Source organism: Erithacus rubecula (genome assembly GCF_903797595.1).
Source record: "Erithacus rubecula genome assembly, chromosome: 2".
Lineage (NCBI taxonomy): Eukaryota > Metazoa > Chordata > Aves > Passeriformes > Muscicapidae > Erithacus > Erithacus rubecula.
In genome coordinates this window covers 23,875,743-23,895,551 of record NC_136685.1, presented here as the reverse complement: position 1 = coordinate 23,895,551, position 19,809 = coordinate 23,875,743, and the positions used below count along the sequence as shown (strand labels likewise).

At 37.2% G+C, this 19,809-nt stretch overlaps 1 protein-coding gene across 4 annotated transcripts in view; it reads left to right on the top strand.

Moving 5' to 3' along the window:
- The window catches only part of LOC306798550 (dystonin-like), a 283,743-nt gene that overhangs the window by 135,298 nt on the left and 128,636 nt on the right, over positions 1 to 19,809 (top strand). For all 4 annotated transcript variants that reach the window (XM_079298670.1, XM_079298669.1, XM_079298672.1 and 1 more), the window contains 18 exons: positions 6,693 to 6,805; positions 6,938 to 7,044; positions 7,511 to 7,630; positions 7,960 to 8,055; positions 8,135 to 8,262; positions 11,134 to 11,227; positions 11,554 to 11,708; positions 12,579 to 13,041; positions 13,129 to 13,257; positions 13,458 to 13,535; positions 13,636 to 13,797; positions 13,912 to 14,016; positions 15,659 to 15,754; positions 16,867 to 16,992; positions 17,354 to 17,506; positions 17,760 to 17,914; positions 18,061 to 18,187; positions 18,665 to 18,848. In XM_079298670.1, coding sequence (XP_079154796.1) covers positions 6,693 to 6,805; positions 6,938 to 7,044; positions 7,511 to 7,630; positions 7,960 to 8,055; positions 8,135 to 8,262; positions 11,134 to 11,227; positions 11,554 to 11,708; positions 12,579 to 13,041; positions 13,129 to 13,257; positions 13,458 to 13,535; positions 13,636 to 13,797; positions 13,912 to 14,016; positions 15,659 to 15,754; positions 16,867 to 16,992; positions 17,354 to 17,506; positions 17,760 to 17,914; positions 18,061 to 18,187; positions 18,665 to 18,848 — 2,591 coding nt within the window. The remainder of the gene's footprint in view (positions 1 to 6,692; positions 6,806 to 6,937; positions 7,045 to 7,510; positions 7,631 to 7,959; positions 8,056 to 8,134; positions 8,263 to 11,133; positions 11,228 to 11,553; positions 11,709 to 12,578; positions 13,042 to 13,128; positions 13,258 to 13,457; positions 13,536 to 13,635; positions 13,798 to 13,911; positions 14,017 to 15,658; positions 15,755 to 16,866; positions 16,993 to 17,353; positions 17,507 to 17,759; positions 17,915 to 18,060; positions 18,188 to 18,664; positions 18,849 to 19,809) is intronic.

Genomic DNA, 19,809 nt, shown 5'->3' with positions numbered 1-19,809 from the left:
GATCTGGACTTAAAATTGTCTCTGTGTATGTTGTGCTGGATCCTTCTGCTAAGTAGCAGCTGAATAACAGTTTTCTTTTTGCAATAATGGAGGAAAAACAAAACAAAACTGGGGTGAAATTAAAGCTTTTCTCTTGTAATTTTAATAGGGATAAAATGTAAAGTAATGCTTGCTTTGAAAGGCCAGGGTTTTTTTTTTAATCTGGGCTTCATGTGCTTTGTAGTCTGGGATCAGCAAAAACCAGGACACCTAAGGGTGTCAGAAGTCTTAATCCAAAAGGATGTGGTGTCTGAGCAGTGGGGGCATATGTGCCCATGGTAAATCACATAGGGAAAGGTCTTGGTGTTCAGGGAATGCCTTTGGCAAATTGGGAGCACATGGAGAAATGGTTGCCTCCAAGGCAGGACAAGGAGCCTTTGGGAAATTGTTTGAACTCATTATATACCTCACCATTCTTCCTCATTGGTAACTGTACTAATCCCACTGGGAAGCCATTCTGTCAAGCTGCCACTGCTGTGATCTGGAGAGAGTATTCTTAGGATGCAGAGCAGAGAAAGAGTTTAGTTGGGTTTCTTCATTGTCTCTTTGGTATTCACAGTGCAAGGAAAAGTACATTATTTATGATTACTATTGTGGATTGCATAGTGTGGGTTGAGGTTATGAGTTATGAGCCTCATTCCCATTAAACTTTACCATAGCTAAAAATTGCTGAAAATGCTGTACCATTGCTAGTTTTTTAATGATTGAAAGAGCTCTTAGTGCTAAGAGAGTGTAAAAACTGATTTTAATGATTCTTTCTAGTTTCATTTGTATTTGTACTGAGTTTGAAACCTGCTTTGCAAACTTCTTGCCAAGTTGTGATTAGGGTTTGTTTTTCATGGCTAAGAATGAACTCCACATTTAACTAAAAGATCTTTGATATTACAATACCACAATTGTGTATTTGTCTACATTAATTGGTATGGCAAGCTACAGGTAAAGTTTTGCAGTGCTAACAAAGGTGAGACAGGTGGCTTCAGTAGGTTTATTAAATTCAGTGCTTGTCAAATTAAGGGCAGGCACAATAGAAGGAATTACCTGAATTAGTTAATTAATTAATTAGCAATAATAATTAAATTAATTAATATTAGGGCACCTGACAGTTTTGCTTTCCATATTTTAAGTGCAGTGAAAACATTCCTTCTTTTTCTGTAGGAAGTCTTGATATAATATGTAGGAATGTCTGAAGAATAGACATACATGTGTAAATAGTGTGCCCTTGTTATACTATCTATTGCAATTTTTTTGCAATTTTATTCATCATATCTGAAAATTTAGATGAAAAACTATGAAAAAATAAACAAAGGATAGCTGAAGAGTTCAGATCACATGAGAAGTTTTCATCTCTGAGGGGAATAAAAAGGCATTTTTGTTCATCTTTATAGAGGCATTGAATGAAATCTATAGAGATAACACAAAATCATGTAGTGCAGGCATTCCTGTCATACCAGGACAAAGGACAAGAGGACAAAACCAAAAAAGAGGATACAAGGCATGATCATAATAACTCAGTATGTAATTGAGGCTGGGGTCCTGTGGAGCTTTAGAAAAGTTTTTGCCACATATTTGAACAAACAATATGCAGAGCTGCATGCAGCATCATACTTTTTGATTTTTCACAGTTGTAAGGATAAAGCTTTCCTATAATGACAGTTTTCTAATTGAAATCTTTGATTTTTCTGAATTCTGGACTGTTGCCTAAGTTCAGTGACATCAAACTCAGCTTCACCAAGTGGTTTGATGCACTGGAGTAATTTTTTTAATCACCATATCATGTGTGAATCTAGAGCTTCTGAACGAGGAGGAATTCTAGGGTGTAATGGAAGATGGTGTTGACTCAGAGTTGACATTTTATATGTTTTTTGGCACCAAGGAGCCTGCTACAGAACCTTGTGGTGTATGTCCACATTGTGGTCCTTGATTCTGAGGATGGAAGAGATCTGTTCCTCCCTAATGCCACAAAGTCAAACCTCCTCATCATTTGTGACCAGAAACTCTCCCCTTCTCTAACTGATCAGACTATCCCTGAAAATAAATCAGGAAAATGTGGTATTAGCATAGGGTACCTCCAACACTCTGATTAGATCTCCTGGTCATGAGAATATGAGAGCACTGCAAACATGGGGAATCAATAAGAGTGTGTGGGGCACAAAGAATGGTACATGTTAGTTGAAGTCCAGCCATCATTCTCATTCTGTTGTTGACTCAGTCCTTGTTGACTCAGAAGCAGGTTCTTTGACAAGCTGTTTTGAACAAGACTTAGGTTTGTACCTGATGTGGGGACAAATTCTTTAGTGAGTTCCAGAACAGTGACTCTACAGATAAACTGGTGTAAGCACGTTGGTATTTTTGAAACTGTGTTAAGAGATAGGCAGATGGTAGGCCTAATTTTATAGGTTAAATAATATATTTTGCTTCATTTTCTCGTTTGTAAAGTTCTTAGGAAGGCAACAAGAGATGTATATTTGAAGAGAGAGAGCTAAAATTTGTTTTACATTAAAATTTATTATTTTTTTATTCCATTCTTTTCAATGTTTCTATTAGTAACCAAAATCTCTAGAATTGATGATTTTTTTTGTTTTATTTTTTTTTCTATGACTGTATTCTGGCATGGTCTTTCATTTGTTCTAGTAATTCTTCCATCCCTAATAAAGGCATGAGTCTTTCTGGTACCTATCCTTTTTGTTTGTCTGTGAGCAAGGAAAAAAAAAAAAAGTTTAAATCCTGGAAGCATTTTCTAATTAAAGCAATGGAAGAGCTAATTAGTCTATAGTGCTGCTTGAGAGTCTCTATGTTAGTGTTTCAACTAAATGAAAGCCAAGAATTAAATATCCTTTAATATCAGGTATTACTCAGGCAGCATGCAGAGTTTTGACTGAGAAAGAATTGTACAGATTAAATAGTTTATATATTTCATGTAAATAACTTCAGGCTTCTCAGCCTTCTGAATGCTTTTACAGAATTTTCATGTAAAATATTACTGTGAGATATATATATATATTTAGTAAAGATAAACATTGTTGTAACTTTAGCAAGTGTCATCCCAGAACAGTGAGGAGAAGGATATGATTTCTTCATCATTGACTGGGAAAATTAAAGTTCAGTTAAACATCTTTTTCTGTTTTGAAGTATCAAATCCCCTTCAAATATAATCTTTTATTTTAACAGGGAAATATTATAGCTGCTAGTTTGGATCTTAAACTATTTTGCTGGCAATGAGAAAATCTACATGTACTTAATGTATTTTATTATGCACAACTCTCATTTCAAGGAGTCTTTGCAGACTAGAAATATCTGTTGTTATTCAGATACTGTTCTCTTCCTTCTCTTTGTGGTGCAAGGTATTGTTTTCTTGAATTTATCATCGTTTGTAAGCTTCTTAATTCGTGTGATATTAATTACACTTTTTTTCCCATCACTTCTGACACAATTTTTTTCTAATTTCTAACACCTACACTAAGATCTCAAATGGCAGGCACCAGTCTTTTAATAAATGATTAATGACTCTCAGTGTGGAAGCCAATCCCTTGACTTAGGTGTGGCTGCAGCAGAAGCATCTTCTTTGCATGGAATGTTCCAACTTGACTGGTGTTTGGGATGTTTATGTGTGTTTTCATGGCAAGGCCCCAGCCCACTGAAAAATCTGCCATGACTCACAATATTATGACAGAAGTTAGAGTCATTGCATGTTACTTAAAGGGCATTTAGTTTAATTTGTTCTTGATCATGCATAAAACTACTTAATAATGCTATGCAAATTGATATAAAATATACTTATAATACATACAAATAACTTCTACAAAACTCATATTTGCTCTGTAGCCTTAAAAAAAGGGAAATGTTTGCCAAGATGGACAATGCTTTTAAATCTAGTGTTTGCTTCAACCACGACAATTAAATAAATGTGTGTTAGAGGATACTCATCACAACTGCAATTTCAACAGTTATTTCAAGTTAGTAGACAGGTATCTCTGCAAACTTCCAGCATGTAAAAATGGCATTTATTTCTATTTAAAATTGCAAAAAATCCTCTCTATTAAACAAAAGGCACAATGTGGCAATCAGTGATTTTCTGAGCTATGCTTTTTGGATGCACTTTTCTCAGACTTAAAGAAGTCTTTTACTGAGCTCTGGGATGTAAACTCCTTTTCCTGTGGCTTTGCAATATATCCCTCTACTACTTGTGAAGAGGAGAAAGGGATCTGCAGAGGGGAGGCCCCAAGCTCTAGGCAGCATCATCCTTCTGTGCCTTGTGCCAGGTGCTTCTGCATTCAAGTGATAATGCTTGTCTTTCCCTTTCATAAACCATCAGTGGACTTGTTCTCAGCCAGCTGTGGAACCTTCTGTCTGATTTGAAAAACCAAAGACATGCACTATCAACACAGGCATGAATGCCATCTTCTGTAGTATTTTCTTGTAGACTGAGACTTTAGATATAGACCAGTTAATCTAGGTCAGTATATATGTGCTAAGTGTATAATTAACTGAAAATGGCAGTATTCATTGCAAATTTCTCTTCTTCTTAAAGGGAAACTGTAAGATAGTCCAATGCTGGTAGGAGTTGCAGGGATGGGAAAATATGTTTAAAAGGTGGGGAGGCATCTCACAGAGTAGGCTCTTATTCAGCTAGCTGGTGAAGCCACAACACACAAAATAAGATTATTTATTATGCAAGAGCAGGCTTTTTTATCAATTTCATTACCTGTATTGCGGTGAGAACAATGTTACCTCTTCTTCCACTAAATGAAAGCTTTATTCTAAGGAGATTATTGTGTCAGTGTCTCTGCAGCTTGCAGCTTGGTTTTTGGGAATAGTAAGGCTTTTACAACATGTCCTTTCATGTTCTGAGAGTTGGCAATTGAACAGGCAGTGCAAGTGATTATTCTTGGGACATTTTTATCAAATGTGAAACAAATGTAAAGAAGGCAGGAGGAAAAAATAACATAAGTAATAGTGTTGGACTTACAAAAACCTTTTTCTTTTGTCAAAACTGCTGTTAAAGCAATCTTTATTACTCATACCATCTCCATTATTGTGGCTGAAAGAGGATATGGGGGTGCTCAGTTTTCTTTTCTAGTCTTGTCTTTTATTTTTCATGGATTTTCTGTGCTGCTGAGAGCAACGGCTGATATTGGTTTCATTGCATTGTTTTCACTGCACTGAAATTCAGAGAAGAGCAGCATGAGCTTGATCAGGCTCCCACTGAGCATATTGGAAGTGGAAAGTCCTGCTGCCTTAGGGGGATTATATTGCACAGCTTACATTTTGTTATTATTAAATGTTCTTTCCAGGCATAATGGGTGCAGTGTTATTATCTGCCTTGTAGACTTGTCTTTAAAAGAGCACAAGGAACACAGTGATTCTAAATGGCTGAAAAGAAATGGATTTTTACTTACAGTGCCCTTGTAGTTAGTTCAAAGACAAGATTGTGCTGAGTTTCCCGAAGTTAATACCATTTTGTTATCAAGGGGAATTTAGGGTGCTGCCACATGAAATGTTAACATTAATTTTGAACAATGGTATTTAACATATTTCTATCTGTTGCAATTATTAAAAACTTCTGCTTGGTAAAACCAAGAAAATAGCTTCTCTATAAACAAAAATTAGAAAATGTAAGAACTGAATTATTTGCTGAAAGTTGTGTGCCATTTTTTTTTCTGCTTTGTTTTAGGATTTTTTCATGGCGAGTCTGGTTTTCAGTAGTGTAGGATTTCAGTAGCAGAGGTTTCAGACCCTTGTGGCTCTAGTTAACTTCAGTGAGATGAGCTCAGCATGTTTGAAAATCCCTTATTTCTTTTTGGTGAATGGCTGTGAGAATTTCAAGTGCTGAAAGAGGCAAGGAGTAACACACTGAGATTCACAAGATCTAAAACTCAGCTCCTATGTAGCAAATTTAAAGGACAATATTAGTTTTGAAGTTTTACATTAATTTAAAACATTGAAGTGGTGATGCTAGTACAGGTTTGATGCAGGATAATACTTATGGGCCTTAAAATATTTATAGGCAAGATTGGATTAAGACAATTATTCCATTAAAGCAAGCATATTGTGGCTGGAAATGGGATTTAGCAGGATGAAGGTGTGGAGGTTTAAGTGCATGGAGCTGAGAGTTACCTACAAGAGAACTGACACCAATGTATATCTGAAAGCAAGGCTTCAGTGTGTTTGAAGATGCTCATCAGAAAATATTAAAGTGACATTTTTTTGACTCAATTTTGTTACTATGTGGCTTCTAATACATACTGAACAATTTGATGCAGAATAACTGAAAACTTCCGAAAGCAGTAGAAAATAACTCCCTCCTGGAAAAGAGAAGAATGAGTTTAATCTCCTCAAGGGCAGTGGAAAAGACAAGGTGTTGAAATACAATGTCAATGCACATGGATAAATATGCATAAGAAAATAGAGGTGTATAAGGGATGGCTGGAAACCAGCTTGTACATGAGGAACTGAATCTTGTCATTTTCTGCTGATTGTGTTTCTCCGTTAGCAGTGGTCTCAGCTTGCTCATTCGATTTTAGTGAAATCCTTTTATAATGGAAACTCCATTGCTGTGTCTGTCCATGCTCATAGTTTGATTTACCACTACAGCAGTAATTTAAAACTGGTAAGGAGTAAGTAAATAATCAAGTATTGTTGTTTTTATTTGACAGGCCGGACCTGATAGACATGAATACCGTTGCTGTTCAAAGCAACCTTGCAAATTTAGAACATGCTTTTTTTGTAGCAGAAAAACTCGGTGTTGCCAGACTTCTGGATCCTGAAGGTAAGAGAGCTACAGATGGCTTTGTTGCAAAACCCCCAGACTTAAATAAAATCCAATCTGCCTGCAGGTTGCAGCATATTTGTAGGCATTCTTACAACTATGTGATAAAGCACTGTTCTGTCTTGCTTTTAGATGTCGATGTTTCCTCACCTGATGAGAAGTCAGTAATAACTTATGTGTCATCACTTTATGATGCATTTCCCAAAGTACCAGAAGGTGGTGAAGGCATAAGTGCAAATGTAAGTAGGGAAATAATACTTGTGCAGTGTGTGAGCTACATTAATAAAATTATTAATTTCAGACCCAGGATGTTAGCTAGATCTTTCATAGGACTGCTGACACATTTTCTTTGGCATGGTTTTTCTAGGCTGAAAAAAATGTGCCTGAAGCTGTAGAAAGATTGAGTCAAAGTTGTTACTTTCCAGCTGTAAATGTATGAATTTTGCCTTTCTTATTCTTACCAGCTTGAAATTTATTAATCTAGAAAATATTTTGTTTTCAGTAGAATTATTCACGATCAAAACTGAAGACTGAAATCATATATTTGGAAACTTTAACTGATCTTTAAAGAGCAAATAAATATTGTCTCAGAATTTCAGGATTTCAAATTCCACTTTCAATATGTGTGAAGACTTCAGTCTTCAAAACTGAAGCAGAATGAGTTCTTGATGATTTTCATCTGTTCTCTGGGTTTTGCTTTGGCAGGATGTTGAAGTAAAATGGGTTGAATATCAGAATATGGTGAACTACCTCATGCAGTGGATCAGACACCATGTCGCGATAATGTCTGACAGAACATTTCCCAATAATCCTGTGGAATTGAAGGTGAGGTGTGGTGGCTTAGATTGCTTGTTGGAATTGCACTTTATCTTACTGACTCAAAGCATACTTGAACAAATGACGTGTTTGTTGATCTATACAATCAAGTCAACTGTAGAACAGCACTACTCCTTAACTTTTTCAAACTATAATCAATACATTGCTAGCATATGAACAATCAAAAGCAAATCTTTACCTTTTCACTGATTGTTTTTTGTAGAACTCTAGTTGAACAGTATAGAGGTAAGCTTGCGAAGAATATTAGAAGAGGGTTTGAAGACTAAGGTTGTATTCACTGTAAATAAAACTTGATGTTGTTTTTCATGTTTCTATAGGCACTTTATAATCAATATTTACAGTTTAAAGAAACAGAAATTCCACCGAAGGAGATAGAAAAATCGAAAATTAAACATCTATATAAACTGTTGGAGGTAAGTTTTAACATTCATTGAAATGTATCAAAGTTCCTTTTCTGTGGCTTAAAATAACAAATGCATATGAATTTTTAAGGTCTGGATAGAATTTGGACGCATCAAACTCTCTCAAGGCTACCATCCAAATGATATAGAAAAAGAATGGGGAAAGCTGATCATTGCCATGCTGGAAAGAGAGAAGACCCTTCGGCCTGAAGTGGAGAGGTATGCTAGTGAATATTTGACAGCCTTTGTTAATATATTTTCTGTTGTTTTAACCCATATTGAAATTTTAAAATTTCTTCTTCTATGATAATGCCCATATTATTTTTCTAGATTTTCTGCCTTTGTTCAAGGTCTGAAATTCTCTACCTGCCTAGAGGCAGGTCCAGACATAAACAACTTAGGTGTGCTCAGAAGGTTGTGCCTCAGATCATCAAAGCACTTATCCACATATATAACCACCTTCTCTGTGCAGTTAGTCAAAGCTAGGTTTATACCACTTCACTGTCTCATTTCTACTTGATTTCATATAAGGACCATCCTCTTCTTTACACGAAATGTGTATTTTTCTTGGTGCACAGCATTGTCAGCTAACGTCCTGTGTAGAGGTTGTTTCAAAAGTTCAGTTAGTGGTACTCGAGAGCAGATCAAGTGTTTAGATGTGGAAAGGCACAGTAGCCTTCCATGATAGTAGGCTGTGGAACACTTTAGTGGAGCACTGATGATGTACACAATTAAGCATGATTAAAGTCTTGATGCGATCTGAGAGCATTTTTAAGTTCTGTGGGAGGCACAGGTGCTATCCATTCATTAATTAAAAAACCCTCTTAAAGTTAAATGATTTTTGGGTCTTCTACCTGTGGGTAGATATAGGCACCTGGATCTGGATTCATTCTGCTTGATGTTATGCATCCAAAGGAGACATCTAAGATCTGAATCACTTCCTAGGGAATCTTGTCTGACTTTCTGGTGACAACAGGGTGACCTACCTCTGGTTTAGGTACCTGACACTAGGTGTGAGGAATCCAGACCATTGTATAGGAAGTCCACAGCATGACAGATTTCAGTCAAAGGACAAAGACAGTCAGAGTTGATTAAACATGTGTCATGCTTACAAGACAAGAGCATGACTGAAATGGAAGATTCAGTAGGAGGTGTTGATTCACAGCACCCTGCTGTGGAGCAGGTTCCTATAGAGGAATGCAAAGTTGTCCACACAATACTGAGCTTTCCCTCTTATGCAGAGCAGAACACTGGAGAGCAGCAGCAGAAATACAGCCTGCTAGGTCTTGTAGGTTAATCTGTCCCAACCTGCCAAAGGAAAGTGTCTGGCTTCACCAATAGAAATTCTGTTCATACTTGCAGAAAGCTGGATTATCTTTGTTGAGAATGTGTGTAAGTGACATTAGTTTATTTCGATTTTTTTCACATGGTCTGTGCACGGATAAACAAACGTGAACCTAACTTCCTTCCCATATTTCAGGAAGGTTAAACACATTTAAAGTGGCAGCTCATATGGTGATAGTCACTACCTGTAATGGTCACTGTAAAATGAGAGAGAAAATTTTATTAAATGATTCTGACTTAGTCACCAAAAGTATTGATTGATGTGGACACAAGAGCATCATCCATATTTGTTGCACTGGTTAACAGTGCATCTCATCATTATGAGGTATTAATACAGCTGCTGGGATGAAATTTGGTTGTGGCAAAAATGTGACTTCAGTCAATACGGAAATCTGGTGAGGAGTAGAACTTTACCTGCAAGTCTGTTGAGTACATCTCAAAGTATCAACACAAACAGACAATGTGTGGCCAGATTGGTGTATGGGATCAAAATTAATATGGTGTCAATGAAGAGAGTGCCAAACTGAGCTCTAGTTTGCAAAACTAGCAGAGTTTGGCATTGCTGCAGGGGTGTGTCTGTGCCATTGCCCAGCTCTGCTGGGTAAACAGTCACCTTATGGGATGGGTGTGGCTGCTCAGGAATCCTAAAAGCAGGGGCTGAAATACTGAAAAAATCACCCCAGCCCAAATTCTGAGTTAAAAAGTAAACTTAAAAGCAGTGATCAGATTTTTCTTACTTATTTTCTGGTCAAAACAGCTAGAAACAATTGGCTGTGACTGTGGAAGAAGATGAAGGGAAATTTTCAGGGGGACAGTGTAGTGGGTCAGGGCAGTTAGTGAAATGCATGCTTGGACAGTGCAGGAGTAATGGTAGGTTGGATGGTGTGTAGGTGTCTCAGATTATATTGTAATGAGCTGATTAAACCTGATACTCCCCCAGGTTTATTGTGCAGTTCTATTTGAAGGAAAAGGAGCCCAGCCTGGAGGGTATTTGTACTCTACTGTCGAGTGTGGACTTCTCCCTTCACTTCTTTTTGAAACTTTCCATTGAGGAGTCCGAGAGACACTGCAAAGAGTTCTTTTAGTTCTTACTTCATTTGTAGTTATTTAGTGACACTTCAATAAAATATTTGGTGTGTCTGTTTCCTAGAGACGCCCCATTGTTGCTGCCTAGTCTGTACTTGCAAAGCTTTAATGCAAGGTAGGGAAGCCAAAAACAAGGTAGCGTACGTAGCCCCAGGTAAAATCCTTTGAAGAGCTGGCAGAACATTAATTGCTGGGTTATAAATGTGCATACTGAAGCCTATATAAAGAAGGAGTCAAGGTGTTTCAAAAGCCAGTGGTGGAATATCATCCCTAGAAGCTGTACATTTTGCAGGAGTTTTATCTTCATTTTTCTGCAAATGCAAACAGCCAGAAGAACTGTGCTCTGGATGTAAAAATGAATAGCAGTAGCTACAGCTATCACAGCAGTGATTCGCTGTTCAGCAACAGCACCAGTACTCGAACCAGCGTTGACTCTAATGAGAATTTCCTTTCTGTTAATTGTGGTCCCACGCTGATTAGATCTTGTATAAGCTTTGGTAATGGAACCTTAGAAGGGAACAGGTAACTTGACGTATGCATTTGTGCTTTGTGTTAGATGCTGTTGATTCTTTTGTTTGTTTTTAAAGTCATGCAACATGATTGTAAATATAAATAACATAGTACTTATTTGTTTTCCTGAAATGCTTTGGCATCACCTAGGTTGGAAATGCTGCAGCAAATTGCAAACAGAATTCAGCGGGACAGCCGGAGCTGTGAGGACAAACTGGTACTTGCCAGGAATGCTCTGCAGTCTGTAAGTCAGTCAGTGATTCTACTTGTCTGTATTCATAAATTTATAGAAGATGAATGGCAAAAATTTCTGAAGGGTTTGTGAGGGCAACTTTAATAGGTCTACTTTTATTTTCATTGTACCATTAAGGTAGCATTTCTTCAAGAAAATACCACCTAGAGTTGCTTAGAGTGTGTTCTGTGTTTCTTTTTTTAATTTTATTTGTAGTTAATTAAACGCTTCAGAGTATATTAAAGATAAAAATAAGTTGGTTTTTTTTTTTTAAATCTTAGAGCTGATAACTCTTTGGTTTTAGCTGCAAGGCTTATGACTTTCTCTTATTGATTAAGGACACCAAGCGATTGGAGTCAGGGCTCCAGTTCCAGCATGAAGCAGAGATAGCTGGGTATCTTCTTGAATCTGAGAATCTTCTCCGCCAGCAAGTGATTGATGCCCAAATTCTCATTGATGGAAAATACTATCAAGCAGACCAGCTTGTTCAAAGGTATTTTACAGTATGTTTGTGTGAATAAATGAATGTCCCAAATATGGATTCCCATTATGGACAGAATTTTCAGTTCTTCATAACTGTGCATACACTTTGTGGTCTGTCACTGGGCACCAAAATATCAGATGTTCTGGTGGATGCATTGCCCAAAAATGTTGAAGAGAACAGGAGCTATTTGTACTTATTCATGAAAATGGAGTCAACCCCTGAAGATGACTTAATGTTTAATGTTTACTAGATACCTGTGTGTAAAGATGCTAGCTTGTTTTATTGCACATAAAATACATTTAGAATTTACTTTGATTTTTTTAAATGGAGGCAAGATTTCTGGTGACAGCTGTAAGGTGTATTAACAGGTAATAAGTGAGGTAACTTTGGGTTATGCGTGGCACTGTGTACAATGTTGGCAGAAAGAAGCATCTAAACTGCATAATTTTGTTTTATGAAGAAGTTTTTCTTGGGGATTCATCCTTGGACTGATTGAGATGAAGTGCATAACTCCTTGGCAGTGAACTGCAGGTGTTTGATCCACCGCAACATGTAGTGTCTTGTAAGATTTCTGGTTTGGTGATTGCTCCCTGGAATTGTGTATAGTGCATGTCAGTGCCTATACCATCTTTTCAGTCTTTGCTTGATTTCTGCATTTATTATCTGTATAGAACTACAAGCTGATTTTCCTGTACTTTCTGATAAAAATACTTGCTTATAAATATTAAAGTGCAACTAAAGCATAAGAGATAACATGAGCTCATGACACTATTCAGTTGACCATGATAAATTACCTTAATCATAATCATGGTAAATTACCTTTATCATAAGAATTCATTGTTGTTTGTTGTTTTTTTTTTTTTAATTCTAATTTAATAGAGTTGCAAAACTTCGTGATGACCTGATGGCGCTACGGACCGAATGTTCTTCCGTGTACAACAAGGGGCACGCACTGACCACGGAGCAGACAAAGCTAATGATATCAGGAATAACTGAAAGCTTAAACTCAGGATTTACAACAAACCTAACACCTGAACTAAATGCTGCAATGACACAAGGTTTAGCACCTACTCTGACTTCTTCCAGTTTGACATCTGGCCTTTCATCAGGTCTTGGTTCCAGACTGACACCAACCATCACTCCCGCTTACCCCTCAGGCATCCCACCACGGTTAATTCAGAGCTACGTGTCAGGAGTAGACAGTGGGACTCTGCAAACACTCAAACTGATGCAAATCAGGAAACCTCTTATGAAATCAGCTTTTGTGGATCAGAATTTGACAGAGGAAGAGGTGAACATGAAGTTTGTCCAGGACCTATTGAGCTGGGTGGAAGAAATGCAGGTAGCAATTTTTGCAGAAATATGTTGCTTTTAATGATCATGTTTACTTTTTATAGACCATGGCTAATCTTTTCTTCCTGTTTGTAAGGTTCAACTTGATCGAGCAGAATGGGGTTCAGATTTACCAAGTGTTGAAAGCCATTTAGAAAATCACAAAAATGTCCACAAAGCTATTGAGGAATTTGAGTCCAGCCTTAAAGAAGCCAAAATCAGTGAGGTACTGCACCATGTTCTTAATTTCTTTGATTACTTTCTTACTGAGTGACCCATAAACTAACGTTGAATTTTAGAACTGTGTTTGGGTTTCACAGTCTTACCCTTATTCCTGATCTCTACATGATTTGTTATGAAAGAAGGTCCAATGGTTTAACAAACCTAACCTTTTTATTGTCTTTTGATCTCATGTACCAAATATAGATCCAAATGACTGCACCTCTTAAACTCAGTTATGCAGAGAAGCTGCACAAACTGGAGAGTCAATATGCAAAACTCTTGGTAAGTTAACCATGCCTCTTCCATGTGTACATAATTTCTGATAAGGGTTGAGTTTTAAATTCTGTTTTTTTTAAATCTTTTTCTTTTCCTTTTAATAAAGAGCACATCAAGAAATCAGGAAAGACATCTAGATACTCTCCACAATTTTGTGTCTCGTGCTACTAGAGAGTTGATATGGCTGAATGAAAAAGAAGAGGAAGAGGTTGCATATGACTGGAGTGAAAGAAACTCCAATATAACAAGAAAAAAGGAATATCATGCAGTATGTATTGCTAATATAATCCAGAGGGAATAATTAAGTGATCTTTAGTAATTAGAGAGAGTTATAAAACTTTTTTTTTTCTTTTTTTTCTTTTTTTTTTTTTTTCTGAAAAAGGAATTAATGAGAGAACTTGATGAAAAAGAGGAAGTTATTAAATCAGTACAAGAAATAGCTGAGCAATTGCTTCTTGAAAACCACCCAGCCAGGCTAACCATTGAGGTAAGTTAACCAGCACCAAAACAGGAAAAGTTTTGAGATTTAAAAGAGTTAGGTTTTGGGGGAAAAGAAGGCAAACTTTGAGAAAATTAAACAGGATTCTAAATTAAAGGGGCCTTTTAAGATTTCCTCTTCGGCATCTATGTGTATTTATCTTCCAGTTTCCAAAAGTAGAAACACTTTTATAAAGTTATGGTTACACCTTGGATTGCTTAGACAAAATCTCCTTAAACACTAAAATTAATTGGTATGTACAGATGTTTCTGGTCATGCAACTTTTAGAATTGTTGATACAAATTGAATTGACAGACTGAGGGCACAGAACAGTCCTTATGTGGTTTCTTTCCTATTGGACTGAAAGAAATTTCAGTAAGAGCTTTTGTCATCACTTACTGTATGTGCAGATTCCTGTTATGATTGGGTTGGTTTCATAACTTATGTGTCAGTGAATTATAAAACTTGTTTGGATGTTAAAAATCTGACCAGGTAATATGATTTACTTCAGGCTTGAATCTAGCTCTATGTTATATATGTTATCAATTCACAGAAAAATTTCTTGTAGCTGTTGTAGGGTCACAACTGGTTTTCTGAGGAGAATGTAAAACAATTTTCCTTGTAGACTTTCAAGAAAAGAGTAGATACAGACAGTGGGAGGTAAAGACAGAAACAATAAAAGCTGATTTATTATACAAGAATGAAACAAGTCAGAAGGAATGTATTTTTATTGTTCTTCAGCTCTGTGAGTTTACACATGCTAAAATGGGAAACATGAAGAAAATCCCTCCCTTCCTTCCTTTTCATCTACTTTAATGTGGGCAATTCTGTTCTTTAAAAGCATGGGCTGTTCCAGTGGGTTCTTATTGGTGCAGTACAAACACACTGAGGATGTTGTTATGAAACCATCACAGTCACGATGACTGTGCAGGTTATGCTGTCCCCAGTGATGCTGTATTGGGATATTTATAAAAATATAATTAAAACATCATCCTTTTATACAGAGCAACCTATGCACTAATGCATCAATGTGAAATTCCTGGAAGACAATGTTACTCCTGTTCGGAGCGGGGGGTGGCAGGAGCTGAAACCCCGGGACTGGGGGCGATTCCCAAGGGCAGGAGCGCCCCCTGCTGGCGAGCGCGCGCGCGGCTCCCCCGAGCTCGGCTCCGGCTGCTCCCCAAAATCGGATACGGCCCAGGGGCCTGGGATGGGCTTCAACCGTGTGTTAATTAACTGTGCATTCAGTGCTGCTGCAATATATACATTGTATACCGCCAGACTGCAGCTACCCCGACAGAGTGAATAGGCACGCAGAACTGTAGGTGAGGAGTCTCAGGAGTTGAACTCCAGCTATTGCTGGAAGCTCTCAGGAATTTGTTTGACCAAATTCTGACCAGGCCAAAGGATCAGAGGATGAGTTCAATGACTTCACAGTCCTTCTGATCAAGTTTTGTTATGTTTGACTGTGCTGTAGTGGCAGAGTTTCTTTCTCACATCTAATTGGAATTTTCCTTGCTGCATCTTTGTTTTCCACAGTGAGGTGATCTGGTTTTAGCTGTTTGTGCTTGCTGCATTACTTTGTTTCTGTAAAGACATGCAAGTTTTAGTTTCCATTTCCATTTGTAAAATATATCTCCCTTTCTCAAAGGCCTATAGAGCTGCAATGCAGACACAATGGAGCTGGATTCTTCAGCTCTGCCACTGTGTTGAACAACATTTGAGAGAAAATGCTGCATATTTTGAGGTAAGACAGTAAATCAATCAGGATATGAAATATTTTAAGCTTTGCTCATAGTCACGAAGTTCTACTGAAAGCTCTAGTTGTTCTCTCACAGTAATTGTAGAACTGGCATTTGTCTTGTACAATCAGTAGATGATAAGCCATGCTCCCACTGTGTTGCCATACCTCTCTTTCTTCACTACAGTTATGTCATTTCACAGCAGATGAAAATCTGGCCTGAGATTTTTTTCAGTGCTGCAGCTGCAAGTAGAGACTCTGAGAATGAAACCTTGTTCTCTCCATGTCTGCACTAGTGCTGTCAGTGGAGCTGCTGTGGATGATGTAGTGTGGCTCATGTTGGCCATGGCAGAACCTATTCTAGATGGTCATTCCAGGACTACTCAGAGCAAAATGGAATGTGCAGCATTGATAATAAACAGAGCAGGGAACACCCAGACACATCCCATGAAACACACATCTGATTATCTCATTGTCACCCATCCTCATATTCAGCAAATGATGAAGTTACTTGCATGAGCGTGATAGACAGAGGAGTATTTTTGATTGTTTTGAGCTCCTTGTGTCAGGGGAAAGAAACTGGAATTCTAGATTTAAGAAATGAGGCTTAAGGGAAAGAGTGGGATTACCCTTTCCAATTGTGCATAACCAGAACCCTTGTTTGGGTGTGCAGATTCCCTTGCAGACTGCCAGGTGTGGCAGTAATTTCCCTTCCTGCACAAAATGTTTGCCCCAGCTCTGCTGCCTGGATTTTGCAGCTAGTTTCTAGTTTGTAGGCTGTGTCTGTGCTTTCTATATAAAAGTAATTATGATTCCCAGGAAAGCAAGATTAGCTTAATAAATTTTTTTTCATTGCAGGAATGGGTATTAACTGTAGATTCAATAACTGCAGAATAAATTTTGCATGAAGCTCATACCAAGAATAACTGGTGTTAACAGTATGTGCCTTTTTGAAGAGTTCATTTAAACATGAGATCATGAATAGCTGAGTGTGGTGCAGTGGTCACTTCAAGTGATGAGAAAAGGTTGTTTTAAAAAACAGCACTTGAACTTCAGTGTAGCTGATTCAGTATTTTTTATGTTGTTTAAAAATAACCCAGATAATTATTTTATCCTAGTTTTTCAGCGATGCCAAAGAAGCCATGGAATATTTGAAAAATTTAAAAGATACCATATACAGAAAATACAGTTGTGATAGATCAAGCAGTCTTCATAGGCTGGAAGACCTTGTCCAGGAGTCTATGGTAAGATCTTTGGTAGGATCCTATTAACAGGAATTACAATGGAACAAGAAATGTGTAGGTTATGATGGCATATAAAATGTCTTAAGATTATTTGTTTAAAGTTAAGGGAAAATGCTGATTTTTCAGAACTTACAAATAAATGACTACTTTTCATAACTTTAAAACAGAGTTTTATTTATTTATATTTACAATACCAGATGTGGGAAGACAGTGGCTTAAGAAAGATACTTTGTTTTGGTAAAATGTTACTTTTAGAAAACACAGTAGAATGAGTCAATGGAAAAAAAAAGTAACAGGATCAAAGAGGCAGTACTGTATTCTGGACATCTCTTATGACATACTCTTTTCTTAACTGTTCTAGGAAGAAAAAGAGCAACTCTTGCAGTACAAGAGCACAGTAGCAGGCCTTGTGGGAAGAGCAAAGGCAATAATTCAGCTGAAGCCAAGGAACCCTGACTGTGTACTCAAAACATCCATTCCAATTAAAGCCATCTGTGACTATAGACAAATTGAGGTTAGAAACTAAAATTTCCTCAAACCAATTACAGATGTAAGAATTCAACTAAAGTTTCATTAATTACCATGTTCCTGGAGAAAGCTGGGCTGTAAATTTCTTCCACCCTAGTAAACAAGAGCAAATCCTTTGGTTAGAACATTGGTTTTGTTGTTCTGTTGCTTGTTTGTTGACGGGATTTGCAGAAGTGCTTTGTATAATTATTTTGTAATGCTTGGCTCATGAAATTATTCTGCTTTTCTTTTAATACTAGATAACTATTTACAAAGATGATGAATGTGTATTAGCAAACAACTCCCATCGTGCTAAATGGAAAGTCATTAGCCCAAGTGGTAATGAGGCCATGGTTCCATCTGTGTGCTTTACAGTTCCTCCACCAAACAAAGAAGCAATAGATACAGCCAACAGGTAGGGACAAAGTAAAACTACCTATTTTCTATTAAAACCTACTTACATGAAGCTTGGGTTAAAAGAATAGCTCACAGTCTTTTTTTTTTCCTTTTTCTGTTTTTATGTGTTACCCTGATCTGAAGTTGGATTGTTTTTTGTTTCAGGATTGAACAACAATTTCAGAATGTTCTGGCCCTTTGGCACGAGTCACATGTAAACATGAAGAGTGTGGTGTCCTGGCATTACCTGACAAATGAAATTGAAGTTGTTCGAGCTGGCAATGTTGCCTCAGTAAGTGTTATGACTAGGAAGGGCTCTTAACCATTTACTAGAAAGTCAGAGGATAAGTAAAACTGTGTGAGATCACAAACTTGCAAATAATATTTGAAATACCAAAAATGACACTTTCCTACCTAATTCATTACTGTTACTGTTGGAAAGAGGAATCCAAGCTAATTCTTGAAGTGCCCCTGCTGGTCCTTGCTAATGTTGCTGCATGGTGTTAGATGGGAGAAATGAAGTCTGATGTAGGGTTGGCTTAACAGAGCAATTCCTGATGTGAAAGATTGAAAAGGTTTTGATGTTGAGTGTAAATTATCAGCTGTCAAGAGGACTCCAGCTAAGTAGCAGAGAGATTTCAGAGCCTCAATTCTTTGGCTTTACCATCTTAGTAATTGATCAGTATTGCTTTTTGATAAAAAGCATCCCAGGAACTATGTGAGTGATGCACCATTGCTGACTGTGCTTTGGGTCTAAAATCTGTTGCAGATAAAGACAATGCTGCCAGGTGAACATCAGCAGGTTCTAAGCAATTTACAGTCCCGCTTTGATGATTTTGTGGAAGACAGCCAGGAGTCCAAAATCTTTACAAGCTCTGATACAGCACAGCTGGAAAGGGAAGTTAATGTTTGCAAGCAATACTATCAAGAGCTTCTCAAGTCTGCAGAAAGAGGTAAAACTTAGCTTAGAACAGTAGAAAGATGCCCTTATGGGAGAGATTTTTTATCTTGATTGCTTATCTTGAAATCTCTTTTATCATGGTGTTATTGCCTGTGTTCTTTAGAACAGAGTAATTTTAAGAATATGTGCATTTCCATTGGATAGAAAAATCTTTTTTTTAAGCTTCGTGCATATTAAGCTATGTAAAAATATTGATGTGCTACATAAAATACAGAATATATCATATACAGAATGCTACAAAAAAATGTTACATTTAGGAATTTATTATGTGCATTACAGCTCACTGCTTAGTTCTGCATTCCTAGTTTTTGAATGCTGGAAAAACAGCTTGATTACTTTATTGAGTTTGTAACAGAATGTCCTAGAGTGTCCCAAACTAGGGCACAGAATTAGAACTTTTTTCACCCTGTTAAGGCAAGAAAAACATCCTAGCTATTTTCCTAGCTCCACAGGATGCCTGTAGTTACTGCTGTCTTAACTCTAATTAACCCTGTATTAATACAGTGAGAACAGAAAGCTTAAAATAGTCTTCTGATTTACTGTTGAGTAGCTGATGACTTAAAGAAATACAGTAGTGCAAAGCTGATTACTTCATTAGCAAGTTCACTAAACTTCAGGAAAGACATGGTGCCCTGTGCTTCTGAAAGAGGATTTATGTCCCTGATACCACTGATTAAAAGAATCAGTTACTGGATTTAGCAATGTTGCCATAGAAGTAATGCCTGTGCAGAATGGTCACAGATAGTAATTTTTCATGTGTGAGGAGATGATTTAATAAAAACAAAAAATAAGAGTTCCTAAGATTTGCCTTAAAACCAAAATTTCAATGGAAGATGATGGCATTTTGGCCAGTCACAAAAAGCCCTGTAGAGCAATGACTTTATAAAGTGTGAGAAGTTATGGTGAAAATGACAAGATGACTTTGCTGGCTAATATGTGCCTTAATTCTTTCA